This window comes from Mustela nigripes, chromosome 3 (assembly GCF_022355385.1).
Source record: "Mustela nigripes isolate SB6536 chromosome 3, MUSNIG.SB6536, whole genome shotgun sequence".
Taxonomy (NCBI): Eukaryota; Metazoa; Chordata; class Mammalia; order Carnivora; family Mustelidae; genus Mustela; species Mustela nigripes.
In genome coordinates this window covers 188,066,194-188,080,369 of record NC_081559.1, presented here as the reverse complement: position 1 = coordinate 188,080,369, position 14,176 = coordinate 188,066,194, and the positions used below count along the sequence as shown (strand labels likewise).

Sequence of the window (14,176 nt, the reverse complement as noted above, 5' to 3'; positions counted from 1 at the left end):
GCATAGAGAAGAAAAAATGTTCCCCAAGAATGATTCCCATAAATAATTTTGATAGTAAACAGCAATTAAAACAAATTTATCAGAAGTTTTAAATGTATTGGGATAGTTCTATGAAACAGAAATTCCCATTCTACTGGGTTCTACCTTTTAATTTTTGATCATGGACTTCATAAAACATATGCTACACTTAAAGCTATTTCCAAAGAAATGCTGTGGACCAGGAGTTTCTGAACATTGAATCAACCAGTATTTACTGATTCTTTAAGTTTCTTTGACTTTATTTATTAGTTTACTTCATCCAAAAAAATTTCATTTAGTAACAAAATCTTAATGAGGAAGGCAAATTAAGAAACACAAGGCTACAGAAGACCAGGAGAACAGTCTTAACTATACCTACAGACTGCAAGATCAACTTCTTAGCTACTAAATTAAAATTAAATTAAAAGATCCTAAAAGTTCTCATAAGATGGAAAAAAAATACTTGAAACTATGTGAGGTGATGCATCTTGAATAAATGACTACAGTAATCATTTTACAATATATCCAATCATTGGGTTGTATACCTCAAACCTAAACAATGTTACCTATCATTTACAACTCAATAAAAGTATAAAAATAAATTTTTTTATATTATCCTACCACATCCAAACCAGCTTTATAATAACTAGTACTTATCAAAAACCCACATTATGGTACACTAGCGTTAACCTACTCGTTGATTTACCCCAAAACTTGTGGAACAGAATACCCAGAATTTGAATCCTGACTTCACTTTCTACCTGTGTGCCTTTCAGTGAGGTACCTGACCGCTCTAAAGATCAGTTTTCTGATCTGCAAAAGAGGAACAGTAACAATATCTACTACATAAAATGAGAATTAAAAGCAGGAAAGCAAATAGATTATGTGCACAGTACATAGTACAGCTAGCATGTGATAAATTGGTACTTTCATTTTAAAATATAAATGAATCACTCAATGCAGGCATTAAAGTTTTCTTTTCAGAAATTAAAAACTAAAACACAGAGGAATAATTTGCCCAAGTTCACACAACCGTAAACAGCAGGTCTACGAAGGGAATCCTGGTATGACCTGCCATGTTCCTTTCTTACTCTACCTTATCTCCTTTGAATTAATGATGACTTTGTAGGGCATAAAAAAAACAAAGACTGTGTTAAAAAAAAAAAAAAAAAAGACTTAAAATCCCACTTGTACTAAGAGCTATGTGGGTCTGTTCAGGTTTCAAAGAGAACCAAGGTGTGGTGCTCTGCAGTAGATAAAAGTGTCTCATTGTGAGGTTCTATTATACGCTAAGGGAGTTAATACATGTACTATTACATAGTAAAAGCTCAGTAAATGCTATTTATTATCAGCTATAAGCTACTTGTAATAAATTTCAGTTCCAATACCAGTTTATCAGTGAAATATATATACACAATAAAAATATTCAAATAAATTAGTAATAAACTGCATCATCATGAAATCTTTTCTTTTTAGTAAATATCTTTTCATATTTGCAAATAAAAAAAATAAGTGGTAAGTAAAAATGAAACAAAGAACAAAATAAGAACATGTTGCATATCTTACAGTGTTCTACATCTCTGATGACAGAGACATACAGAATCAAAATTACTTAAATATGATAAACCAACACTTACCTGAATGGAATACATTATAATTTTAAAGCAGTGAACTGCAAATTCATTGGGATCCCATAGTTTGTGATGGTCTAGATGCCTGTAATTAACAAGAAAATTACTTTAAGAATTCCCTTTTTCATTCCATGTTCTTCCTGTAGAACCCTTAACAATATGTAAAATTGTATTCTAAAATGTAGCACAGAGAAGCAAAGGAATGAATGATGTGTTAGAGAGCTTAAGAGCCATGAAGTAAAAATGGAAAAGACCTTAAAACACTTTTAGCCAGGTTTTCAGAAGAACAAGCATCCAATGAGAGTGAGCTCCATTTGAGGAGCCAATGGCTAAGAAGTTTTCTAATTAAAAACAATCAGCCAAAGACCAAAACCCTAATCCTCAGGTTTAGGAATCCCATCAAGATAAAGAGAAGGTTGGGACACCTGGGTGGCTCAGTTGGTTAAGCGGCTGCCTTCAGCTCAGGTCATGATCCCAGTGTCCTGGGGTCGAGTCCCACATCAGGCTCCTTGCTTGGCAGGGAGCCTGCTTCTCCCTCTGCCTCTAGCCTGCCACTCTGTCTGCCTGTGCTTGTGTTCTGTCTCTCTCTCTCTAACAAATAAAAATTTAAAAAAAAGAAAAGATAAAGAGAAGGTCAACAGGAGTTCAAGAGGAACAACAACAGCTCACCTCTAAAGGAAACAGAACTGGATTCATAGATCCCTCACCAGGAGCAACAACAGAAAGCAGAAAAGAACAGAATAATACTCTTAGAGTACTGAATATATTAATTCAGCTTAGTATTATACACTGAGCAAAACTTTCAATGTGGATAAAATAAAGACATGCAATAAAGCCATTTCTGGAGCACTTACTTCAGGAAGAAAGAAATAAAAATGATCCAGAATAAAGAACAGAAAGGCAAAAAGGAAAGTTGAGCAACGAAACTGAACAATATACAAGTTAAAATACACACAAACACTGAAAAACATAATACTTAATTTGTGAAACTGAAAAACATACTAGCTGGAAGTAGACATTAAGACAAAAGAATTTAACCTTGTATTCCTAAAGGAGAAAAAGAAAATATTAAACTTTACACCAAAAAAATGAGTGTTAAACTTTTAAATTTTATATAAAAATGAATGTTAATTTCCTAAGAACACTCAAAGCAGAAAAATTATGTAAAAGCAAAAGCTTGTGATTTTAAAAACTGACAGCAAACTAGAAATAAGACAGAATTTTCTTAAGCCAAGTTCTCTATCTAAGAAATAAAAAAAGCCTCCACAAACATCATGCTGAGTGGTAAAATGGTATGGGATTCTTGAAAATGGGGTTAAGTCCCGGCATTCGAATGCCACGTAGGAACTGTCACTTCAGACAAATGATCTCACCTCATGAATTTCAGTGTCCTTAAAAGGCTGTTGGAATGATTAAACAAGAACTCATGTAAAAGTACCTAGCATGGTATGCACAGAATAGGTAATGAATGTCAGTATTTATGGCTGTTCTCTAGATAATATGAATCATTTAAAATGATCATTTAAAACCAGTGACTTAGCTCTGGTGGAATTAATTTAAATTGTTTTGTATCAGAACTTCATTTTCTTACATTTATTTTGTCCTTATTTTAGTTCAGTTTTCAGAAAAGAAATGGTAAATTTGGTTGAATAATTCTTTTGGTTATGGTCTTTCAAGCCATTAGTCTATACCCTGGCAGGTGTTTATATATATATTTAAATTCGTAACTAAAGGCAATGTTGATTTAGGCTGTCTAGGACAAGCAGCAACACATCACATGGAGGGAAAAGCAAAGCAACGTTACAGGTTCCGTGTGCTTGTTACCTTTGTAAGAAGAGCCCCACCAAGAGCTACTGGCTCGAGTAGCAGTCAGACTGCAATGGAACCCACGACAACTAGATACTATTTTTTCTAGTAGTTTAGTAGTAAGGGGAAAGGAAGAGGGAAGGAATTTCCAAATACAGAACCAGTGATTCTCAAATCATTTTTCTCAGACAACATGTATCAAAATCACCTTCGGATTTGGTTAAAAACAGCAACAAGCAGATTTCAGGGCTCTCTACTGTGTCCCAGTCCCAAGAACCATGGGGCAAAAGATCTTACACATCCAGAAATTTTTAAGTACAATTAACTTCTGAAAACCACTATCCTGGACTTACATATACAATTTATTACTCTACTATCTTTGCAAAACAGGTAAGGAGTTTCAGTTTGAGCCGGCTCTGATACACAAGAAGGAAGATAAAGTAGAGCTATAAACTGGGTGAAATCTTTGAAAGCGAAAAAAAAAAAATGAATTTAACTCAATCACTTCTAAAACAAGAACTGGCACAAAATATATACAGTTTGAACAAGAATAATTCTAATAATTTGAATTATTCTAATTCTACAGTATGGATGCTAGTGGGAGATCTATAAGCACAGTCAGGCTGAGGTCAGATGAAGCAAAACATTTTCATTCTTTAAGCATCTGCCCTCGCTCAGGTCATAATCCCAGGGTCCTGGGATCGAGTTCCACATTGGGCTACTTGCTCAACGGAAAGCCTACTTCTTTCTCCCTCTGCCTGGCACTCCCCCTTCTTGTGCTCACTCTCTCTCTGACAAATAAACAAAAATAAAATCTTAAAATTTTTTTTCACCCTACTATTTCTCTCAGCACAAAAACAATTTAACTTAGATTTTGAGAAAAAAGAAAATGTCTTATTTTTATATATGTAAAAAATCATGGAGACACTGCATAATGACATGCAAAATTCTCAATCACTTATAAAATGAAACATGTGACTTCAAAGAAACTTCTGGTTCTTACTTGAAGTTACTTCTAGACAACCAAACATCAAACATACCAGAGTTCTCTCTGTTGAAAAACTTTAGGAAACATGATGAGCTTTTATCTTTTATCACAGCTGTTGGCATTCTACAACCGAATGTCTAATTTTGTCTCCAAATGTCAAATTTTAATTTCAACAGGATTTTATAAATGTTGAGGAGCAACTTACATATAAAAATTTTCTTATGAAATCTTTACAGGTTCAGAATCAATCAATGCAAAGAATTTCAAAGTTTAGAGCTATGGGCCATAGCCTTTCATTTATTTGTAAGACAGGAGTGACAGTACCTTCCTGCAGAGGGTAACTGTACTGTGCGGAATAAATGAGATAAAGCTAGCAAAATCACTAAGCACAGTTGTTTGTACAACATCAACTTTAATCTCAATCTTTATCTCTTTTTCCCTGCTACTCTAACACCCCAAATTTTTGCCCAAGTATTCAATGAACACTGATGTTACATCTGCTCTAAAAAGTCAGATAAATTTTCTATGTTCAAAAATTTCAAAACGGAATTGTGATAACTGAGTGACCACACCTTACTAAAATACATCTCTAACTACTAAATGTACTGTACTTTAATCCTAATCTATTAAATTTCTCAAAAATTAAAATCTTGAGCTGAACATATTCTGGTTAAAAAAATCAGAGCCATTATTTATTAAAATATGAAACAGGCAATCCTAATCCTAATAATTTAAAAAGAAATACCTTCAACTACGTAAAAGTTAAAAATCTCTGCAAATAAAAATTGCCATGGGGCACCTGGATGGCTCATCCAGGTTAAGCATCCAACTCTTAATCTCAACTCAGGTCCTGTCAGGGTTGTGAGTTCAGGCCCAGCATGGAGCCTACTTAAGAAAAAAAGGCAAAACTATTTTACATAGAAAATATGTTATTAAAATCACATTTGCCTTCATGCTAATAAATTTTTCTTTCAATGCTAAATTAACTTTAGAATATATAAAAAAGTATGCACTAAGAATAGTATTTTCAATGACATTTTAAGTAATTTTTTAAGTAAAAATAAAAATGAAAACAGTGTAGCATACTTTGCAAAATTAGTACCTCACAGAAGTCTTCCAGAAGTAAGAAGGATTCATCTCCTAACAAAAGCATTTTATTTCTCGTTAATGAATGACTACAAAAAGTAGCTCTTAAGAAGAAAAAATTGCCCTGGGAAATTACTTGCAAAAAATGCTTTAGTGAGACACTAAAGTAGGTTTTCTATTTCAACCATTATTTGATCTAGTAAGAAAATAAGTGACTTAATAGAAATTTTGAATATCACATTTTTAATAAACAATCAATACAACAGGATACATTTTTCAGTATTTAAGAATAGTACATAAAGAAATAATGTTTCTCCCCACCCCCCCCCAAAAAATAGAAAATTGCAGGTTTAAAGTAAAACTTCCTAAAGTAAGTCATTTAGCACTAAAAGAAGCTATAAAATTACCTGAAGTTAAAATGTACCACTACTGTTCTACAAAGTTCAAAATCCAGTTTGCTAAAGAGGCAGAAAACTGAACTTTATTTACCTCCTCTAGCATGGTACCAATTACTCCTGGTTCTTGTACCTTCTTTTCGAGAATTTTATTATTGTAACCTACTAACACATTGGCCCTGGCTCAAACCCACCTCAGAGCTCATGTGATTAACTTTCTCAAAGGGCAGTTCTGGCCATTTCACACCTTTGAGCTAAGATCATCAATTCCTTACAGATTTAAATATAAAACTGTGAGATCTCTATGGTGTGGTTTGAACTACATTTCTCTCATCTTACACCAACCAACCCCCTTCAATTCTGACACTCCAGCCAATGGCGTCAACTAATCTCTACTTCTCAGAGTCCACACTTCTTTGCCTCTGCTCAGGCCTCTCAACCAGCTAAAATCTATTTACCCACCTAAGTATCAAAAAAGATCACCCCCAATATCCCAAATTTGACTTGAATTCTTTATTTTGAACTGCTATAGCACTTTTTTACCTTTCCTCATAACCTACATATGACAATTATTATGCATGTATATTATCCATCAAAAGTTTGCCAAGGACAGGACAGCTTTATCCATGTATATATTCTCCAAAATATCTAGTATCTTACTGAGAGAGGGCACTTAATATTTAATTATCTCACTAAATAGCTAACATATAATTAAATATTTAATTAACAACTTAATTAACTAATACATGATCAAGATTTAAGTCCACTAAGTTCTACATAGTGAAAAGCATGGTGGCTTCAGGCTACCCAACTCAAGCAGAGCTAATTTAGGAGCTTCTTTCTCTCAGGATCCCTCTCTAGATTTTTAAGGGCTTATACAGAGTACCTCCCAGCTAATAGGAGTATTAAGACAAAAACCTGAAATCTGAGAAATTAAATCAGTAGGCCTGGACACTGAACAATAAATCTGCCTTTAGTTATATCTGATATAATTTTACTTCCTTACTAGCATTTCCATAAACCCACAGAGTCATTAAACAGTAGACCCCAATTTTTTTCGGCGGGGGGCAGTGGAAAATCATGGATCCCTTTGGAAATCTAATGATTCTCTGATTTTTTAATATAATTTTGTGGCTTATAGACTCTTATTAACTAAAGCTCAACTCTGAGCCCAAATATTTGCCTTAAGTAAAGAATTCTAGTATATTATACTACTTTTTATATGTGTCATCAAGATGTTACAGTAGGGAAAAGAAAACGACAAGGCAAATGATGAGCAAAAACTAGCAAAAATGGCCAGAAATTACAAAGAATATTATACAGTAGATCTATCATGTGATGATTGAGTTAGAACACAAAAGCCTGTGGAGAAACTCAAAGTTCACAAATGTATTTTCCTTGAGGGAAGACCAGATGTACCAATGAGATATTCAATATTCCTGCTCTGGCCAGTCAAAGATAAAAGGTGAAATTTAGAGATGTGAACATGCACCAAGGCAGTCCAGCCACAGGAGAAAGAAAGCCAAGAAACAGAAGCCAAGGACTGGGACGAAATGACCACAGAAGCTATTAAAATGAGACACATTACACTTGGACAGTGTTTAGTATCTTACTGTGCATACACATTTCAAGGTCTGGGAGGAGAAATTCCTGGTAAATGATGCACAGGATATCAAGCACGTGACTGTATTTCATTTTTAAGGGGAAAATGCTGATGCATTGGCTGAACAGTACTCAAACACAGGATGTCAGCCTCACTCCTATTCCCTTCCCACAATGCTATACTTTCCACTAATAACACACTCATGCCAGCAAAAAGCATCCTCTGCAAGGAAATGAACACAGAATCAATACATCACAGTCACAAATAACCAGGAAAATACCAAGTCCTTACGCAAAAACTGGTCTAACAGCATTGTTCATGTTCCCAAAAGTTGCTCGACCCAGCAGTTCTCTGAAACAGTTTTCAGCCAGCACAGCGGGATTCTCTTCTTTGTCAGTGGCAGGAGGGGAGGGAGGAGGACCTGTGCGACTGGTAAATAAAAGGGAAATGAAGAAAGCCACATGAAAGAACTTTAACACCAGTTTTAACAGCTAACAGAACAGACTTGACTCCACAGAAAGGTTAAAATGTTTTCCTTTTCTCCCAAAACAACCTAAGAATAAGAAACAAACACAGTCTAACCTTTTGTTTAAAAAAGTGAATAGCAATTACGATCATTATTATTTTGGTTAGCTCTAACTGCCTAACAACTAGCATCCCGGGTCTCTAAAGAATAACAGATGTTCAGCTGTGATTTCTATTTCTCACACTTGCAACTTTTAGTATTAATTCAAACAGCAATTTGGATGCTCAGCAACAAGCAGCAAGTGTAAATTTACTCTAAAAAAAATGAAACCTTAAATGTATCAGTAAGAATCTGTGGTTTACTAAGCCTAAAGATGAATAATTTTTTCAGAAAGGAGAATATTTAAACTTATTCAAGTTTATGAGACTACTTATACAATACTAAGGACAAATTTGCTCATCCTGGCAAGCAAGCCCACAAACACATATATAAAAATAACACACCCTCAACCCCAGTATCTTTATTCCATACCTGTCAGTCTCTTCTATCTTTTGCATGTTAAACAACAGGGATGGCACGATTTTATCCATATGCTGGGGTTCCCAAATGGTAGCCCGAAGTTCATCATTAACTGTTTTGCGAACCACTCCTTGAATACCCCTGATTCCAGCAATTCGGATTCTATAAAAAAGAAAAAACTGAGTCATGAAAAATATTTAACAAGTCTGCCTATTTAGCTAAGAACATGGATGCCAAGTAAATACTGTTATCGCAAGTCAACAAAATGAAAATAACACAAGTCTAAGAAATTAATATCTCAAAAATCTAAGATAGAGATATGGTAGTTCTAAAAGAGATTTATTTTATGTGTTGTTTTTTTTTTTTTTTTTAGTTTTTTAATATAATCGTTACCCCCCAAATGCAGGCAGGGCTCAACCTCACAATCCCAAGATTAAGAGTTGCAGGCTCTACTGACTGACCCAGCCAGGTGCCCCAAGATTTACTCTGAATACCGTCTTTTAAAAATCAGTATTTAAAGTTTAAAGGGACTGTAAAGTATAATAATATCAAGTTTATTTATTATTTTTTATAAAAGAGAATTTAATCAAAAGCATTAGTTTTTCCTAAGGGGTGACGATAATTTAAACTAGTATGAACTAGATTCTTTCCATTTCTTGCCTGGAAGTCTCAGAAGCTGAGTGAAAACAAGATCTCACTCCTCTTGAACTCCCTTCAGTGCTTTCTCAGACTTTTTCACTGTTTGTCCCCAAGGACCTCTCCTCTCACTTCCCACGGTCCACAGAGAAGAAGACTAAGCTGGTTCCCATAAAGGTACTGTGACAAATGAGAACTATCAAAATGGGAGTACAGACAACCTCTGCCATGTTTAAACATACAGACCCAAGTATACTAACATATGTACACACCATGTATATGTGTGACTGAAAATCCACATACGGAGAGAATTCTCTTGCCCTATTATCCCATCACAACCCACAACCCACAACTTCCTCAAGCTTTTCATTCCTCCTCACTCTTCTGTTTTTCTTTTTTTTTAAAAGTCTACAGGTTCAAGAATGAAAAGAAAAAACATTAGAAAACAGCATATAAAAGCTGGGGAGGAAGAATCTCAAAAGCAGAGCTAACCTGGTCACCCCTTTGCCCCCAAACAACTTCTTTCTGGCCCAATTTGATTGTTATTTACTTCCCTTTTTTGCTACTACCAAAATATTCACCAAGAGAGGTTTATTTAGCTCACCCAGAACAGTCTTCTAAAAGTTACGGATTTTGAAGAATGAAAGCTATGGGGAAGGAGGTGACTGTGCTCATCCAAGAGGATATAACACAGGCATTCAGGAATGGCAGATGGAGAAAAGGATAACAGGATCCTAAAGAGGTAAGAAAGTGAACAGGAAACAAAGACAGATGTTGCCTATTTCAAAGCTGTGTCTATACATGTCACCTTCTAAAACAAAGCCTTAAGAGACTCTTGTACAGCTATCACAAGCTAGCAAGACTAACATTACTATCACAGTGTCTGCTTTGTGTGCCTGTCATCACTCCTTGGGTGATGAGAGGACTAAGCACAAGGTGGCACGGAGCACATGAACAAGATGCCACCAGGAGGATGGCTGATGCCTCATGACACAGCAGCCTAAATGGAGGGCAGCAGATGGTGATGCCTTTGTTCAAAAGGAGGAGGATCTATAGCTACTACAGATAAACAGCTGGCATCCAATTCAGATCTAGATCTGGCCTAACCAATATATGCTAGCCATGAAGGAATTTTGCCTAAAGCACAAGAATATTGTAAGGATCTAAATGAGTTAATCAGCTAATTCATTACAGTGTTTACCCAATAAAACATTAAACTGGCACACATTACTCAATAAGTGTTAGCTGCTCCTGCTATTGTTAATCATTATTATGACAAAGATGACTGCTACCATAACTGAAGGTTGCTTAGGAAATTAGAGTTTAATAATTAAGATTATGATGTACAGGGCCCCTGGGTGGCTCAGTTGGTTAAGCAGCTGCCTTCGGCTCAGGTCATGATCCCGGAGTCCCAGGATCGAGTCCTGCATTGGGCTCCCACCTCCACAGGGAGTCTGCTTCTCCCTCCTCTGACCTTCTGCCCTCTCATGCTCTGTCTCTCTCTCTCAAATAAATAAATAAAATCCTAAAAAAAAGAAAAAACTTTATAAAAAAAAAAAAGATTATGATGTATGACTTTACAGGTAGAACCATTTCTGCAAGGCAAATATGTTAAGAAAATTTTAAGTTTTCAGCACCATTTCCTAGTCCCCTGAATTCTATTTGATACAGTTTTTCTTAAAAAAAAAAAAAAAGGGAATGACAGATAACTCAGTTATGCCTGAAGAAAACCAAAAGCACTTTTATTTAAAACCAAGTGGGAAAAAACAAACCTTGAATCTTAAAAGCTTTTTAACACACTCATTTATCTCACTGATTCAAACAAAATGTCATTTTGCAACTTCAAATATATAATTCTGGAAAGACTCAGAAAAAAGTACCATCAAGCCTTTCATTTGTATTTAGAAAATTTCAAGTTTCTTTTTATAAATATTAGTGGAAAATGTTAGATGAAAATGTGTTCAAAAGACAAGATCTTTCACTAGGGGGCAGTACATACCTAAAAATAAGGCATCTTAAGTAATAAATTTTGAACTTTTTTTTTTTTTAAGGATTTATTTATTTATTTGAGACGGGGGGTGGGAAAGGAGAGAATCCCCAAGCAGACTTCCCACAGAGCATGGAGCCCAATGCCCGGCTCAATCCCAAGACTCTGAGAACAGGACCTGAACTAAAATCAAGAGTGAGCCACTTAACCGAATTGAGCCATACAGACACCCCTAAATTTCATAAATAACTATGGATAGCACAAACACTTTTCACCTACACTGGTTTATATGTGAAACTCACGTCAATCAAAATTTGAGAAATATCTGTATATTTAGTAATCCTTACGATACTAAACAAAAGAAATACTACATTCGATATATTTGCTATATTTTAAAAGAAAACAAAATTGTCAAAATCATTAAAATCTATCCTTTTCTTTAGGTAATCTTTATACCTTTTTGCCCCATTAATAAGTTAACGTCAGCCTTTGAGAACAGAGAAAAATTTTTTTGTTTCTTTTTTTTAAGATTCATTTGAGAGAGAGAGCGGGTATGTGTGTGTGCACGCTGGAAGAAGGGAAGACAGAGAGGTAGAACCTCAAGCAGACCCCTTGCTGAGCCACCCAGGCAGCCCAGAAGAGGGGGAAATTTTATTTAAAAAAATTTTAAATGTACTTTAGGGAGGGAAAAAAAAAAGATTTTAATGGTAACTGGAAAAAAAAGGAAATTAGAAAGACAGTTACAGTTACCTCTACCTTTCTAAGGCTCTACACTCATAATAAAGAGTGACCGCATAATTCAAATTGGCCAATACTAAACTGAGGGGAAATTATACCTACGACCTGTCAGACAATGTGCTTGTATCTGAAAACAACTAGTAAATCCCTTCTCAGCTTTCTTTCTCCACGTTAAAGTAACTTTTTACATTTGTTTTGCTTTGTATAAACCAACATTGTAAGTTTGCACATTAAAAGCTAGTTATATATCTGCACATCCCTTATTTTAAAAGAAAACTAAAAATTACAAACATGCTAAATCTTGACTTCAAACTGCCTACAATAACTCTCTGAATTCAGGTTAGTTTCTTTCTTTTCAGGTGTAGTATCATAAAGCTCAACTACTTTTTATTTACCAGATTCATTTTGATTTCAATTCCTAACTTTAGTTTCTCATTTCCACATATATATCAATCTATAGACTGTGCCTGCAGTTTAAGTATTTGATTCCAGATACTGACAAGTTTAAAAATGTTTAAAAATACCCAAATCAGTTGTTAGGATAAACTAAGACTGACAATGATTCAGTAATATTCTTTCATTCGTTCAATTTACGTATGCATTCATTTAAAAAGAACTTACTGAGAGCCTACTATGTGCTCGGCACCATTCAAACTAGTGATACACCAGGCCTCAAAACAAGGACCCTGTCCTCTTGGGAGTTCATATTCCATAAAGGAACAAGAAACAGAGATAAGAAGAAGATAAAAGCCTAAACTGAGAAACCAGTCTCAGTTGGACTACTTCAGCCAGTCCTTTTTAATAGTGATATAAAGTCATATTTCAAGAAAAAAAGTGTGTATTTTCCCATTTCCTTTGGTAATAGTTATGTAATATACTATTATGTCTTCTGGTAATCAAAACACAGAACTCATTAATAAACTACTCTAAGACTTTAAGTCACAGAGTAGGGGTGCCTGGGTGGCCCAGTCGGTTAAGCATCCAACTCTTGATCTCAGCACAGGTCTTAATCTCATCAGGGTCGTGAGTTTAAGCCTCCATGCTGGGTGCAGAGTCTACTGAATAATAAGTCAAAGAGTAAAATAATACATACTCTGTTCGTATTTCTGGATCACTGTGACAGGAATGACACATGGCACTGAAGCGAGATACAAAAAAGTCATAACGTCTGTGATAGGATGGTGTGTCTTCTTCAATATTTGCAAATTTGACAAACTAAAAAAAAGGCACAAAAAAACCCAAAAAATATAAACATGTTATCACCTTTTGGAACGTTTGGAACACATTTATTTTCATCTATTATTTGTTACATTAACAAGAACTATCCAAATAAGCATCAAGCGAAACATACAAAAATCATAAACATTATATACATACAAAAGAATTTTTTTAACAAACGAGAAAAATCAAGAATATAGCATTATAAATATTACCTTTAACACTTTAACCCAGTTTCTTTTGAGTGAGTGAGCCCACTCTCTAAAAGAAAAGGTCTTACTCTAAAAGCTCTTCTCCAGGGGCGCCTGGGTGGCTCAGTTGTTAAGTGTCTGCCTTTGGCTCAGGTCATGATCCCAGAGTCCTGGGATTGAGCCCCATGTTGGGCTCCCCACTGAGTGAGGAGCCTGCCTCTCCCTCTCCAGCTCCCCTGTGCTTGCGTTCCCTCTCTCACTATCTCTGTGTTATAAATAAATAAAATCTTAAAAAATAAAATAAAATAAAAGCTCTTCTCCATTTCCTAGACACTGACTGTGCTTCAAGGATAACCTCAGTTAGTCCCAAACCTGCAGAAAATTTTATTCCTCAATCATGGGCTGTATCACAGATTTCACAAGAAGCAACAGAAAAAGCTAGAGAGAGTGCTTTTGTTTTTGTGGTTTTTTTTAAGATTTTATATTTAAATAATCTCTATACTCCAAGTGGGCTCCAATGCACAACCTCAAGATTGAGTTGCACGCTTTGCTGACCGAAAGAACCAAAAGAGCCAGGCACCCCTAGAGACAGTGTTCTAATCATCCACTTTTGCATTGTTTGTCCACATCCCCTGACAAGAGCATTTGTTTTTATCAGGTGAAAACATTCTAAGAAGAGATCAATCTAGATATGCTAATTAAACTGAAAGAGAACAGTTCTACTCACAGAATTTGTTCCAAGAACTTGAAGCTTTGGTTCCCCTGATTCTAGCAGCTTTGCTACCATATGAAGAAAGCTTTCCACAAATGGCTTGATGCTCTGAGAATGGCAAGCCATAAGAAGCTGGTCCAAAGCCTCCATAGCAATTAAAACATACCTAAGTGTAAGAGAAA

General features: G+C 35.2%; 1 protein-coding gene across 4 annotated transcripts in view; it reads right to left on the bottom strand.

The window, feature by feature from the left end:
* EFR3A (EFR3 homolog A) overlaps nucleotides 1–14,176 on the bottom strand; it is a 113,908-nt gene that overhangs the window by 55,269 nt on the left and 44,463 nt on the right. For all 4 annotated transcript variants that reach the window (XM_059395178.1, XM_059395177.1, XM_059395180.1 and 1 more), the window contains exons 4-8: nucleotides 14,010–14,160; nucleotides 12,967–13,088; nucleotides 8,525–8,674; nucleotides 7,819–7,956; nucleotides 1,656–1,734 (exon numbers count right to left, since the gene is read on the bottom strand). In XM_059395178.1, coding sequence (XP_059251161.1) covers nucleotides 1,656–1,734; nucleotides 7,819–7,956; nucleotides 8,525–8,674; nucleotides 12,967–13,088; nucleotides 14,010–14,160 — 640 coding nt within the window. The remainder of the gene's footprint in view (nucleotides 1–1,655; nucleotides 1,735–7,818; nucleotides 7,957–8,524; nucleotides 8,675–12,966; nucleotides 13,089–14,009; nucleotides 14,161–14,176) is intronic.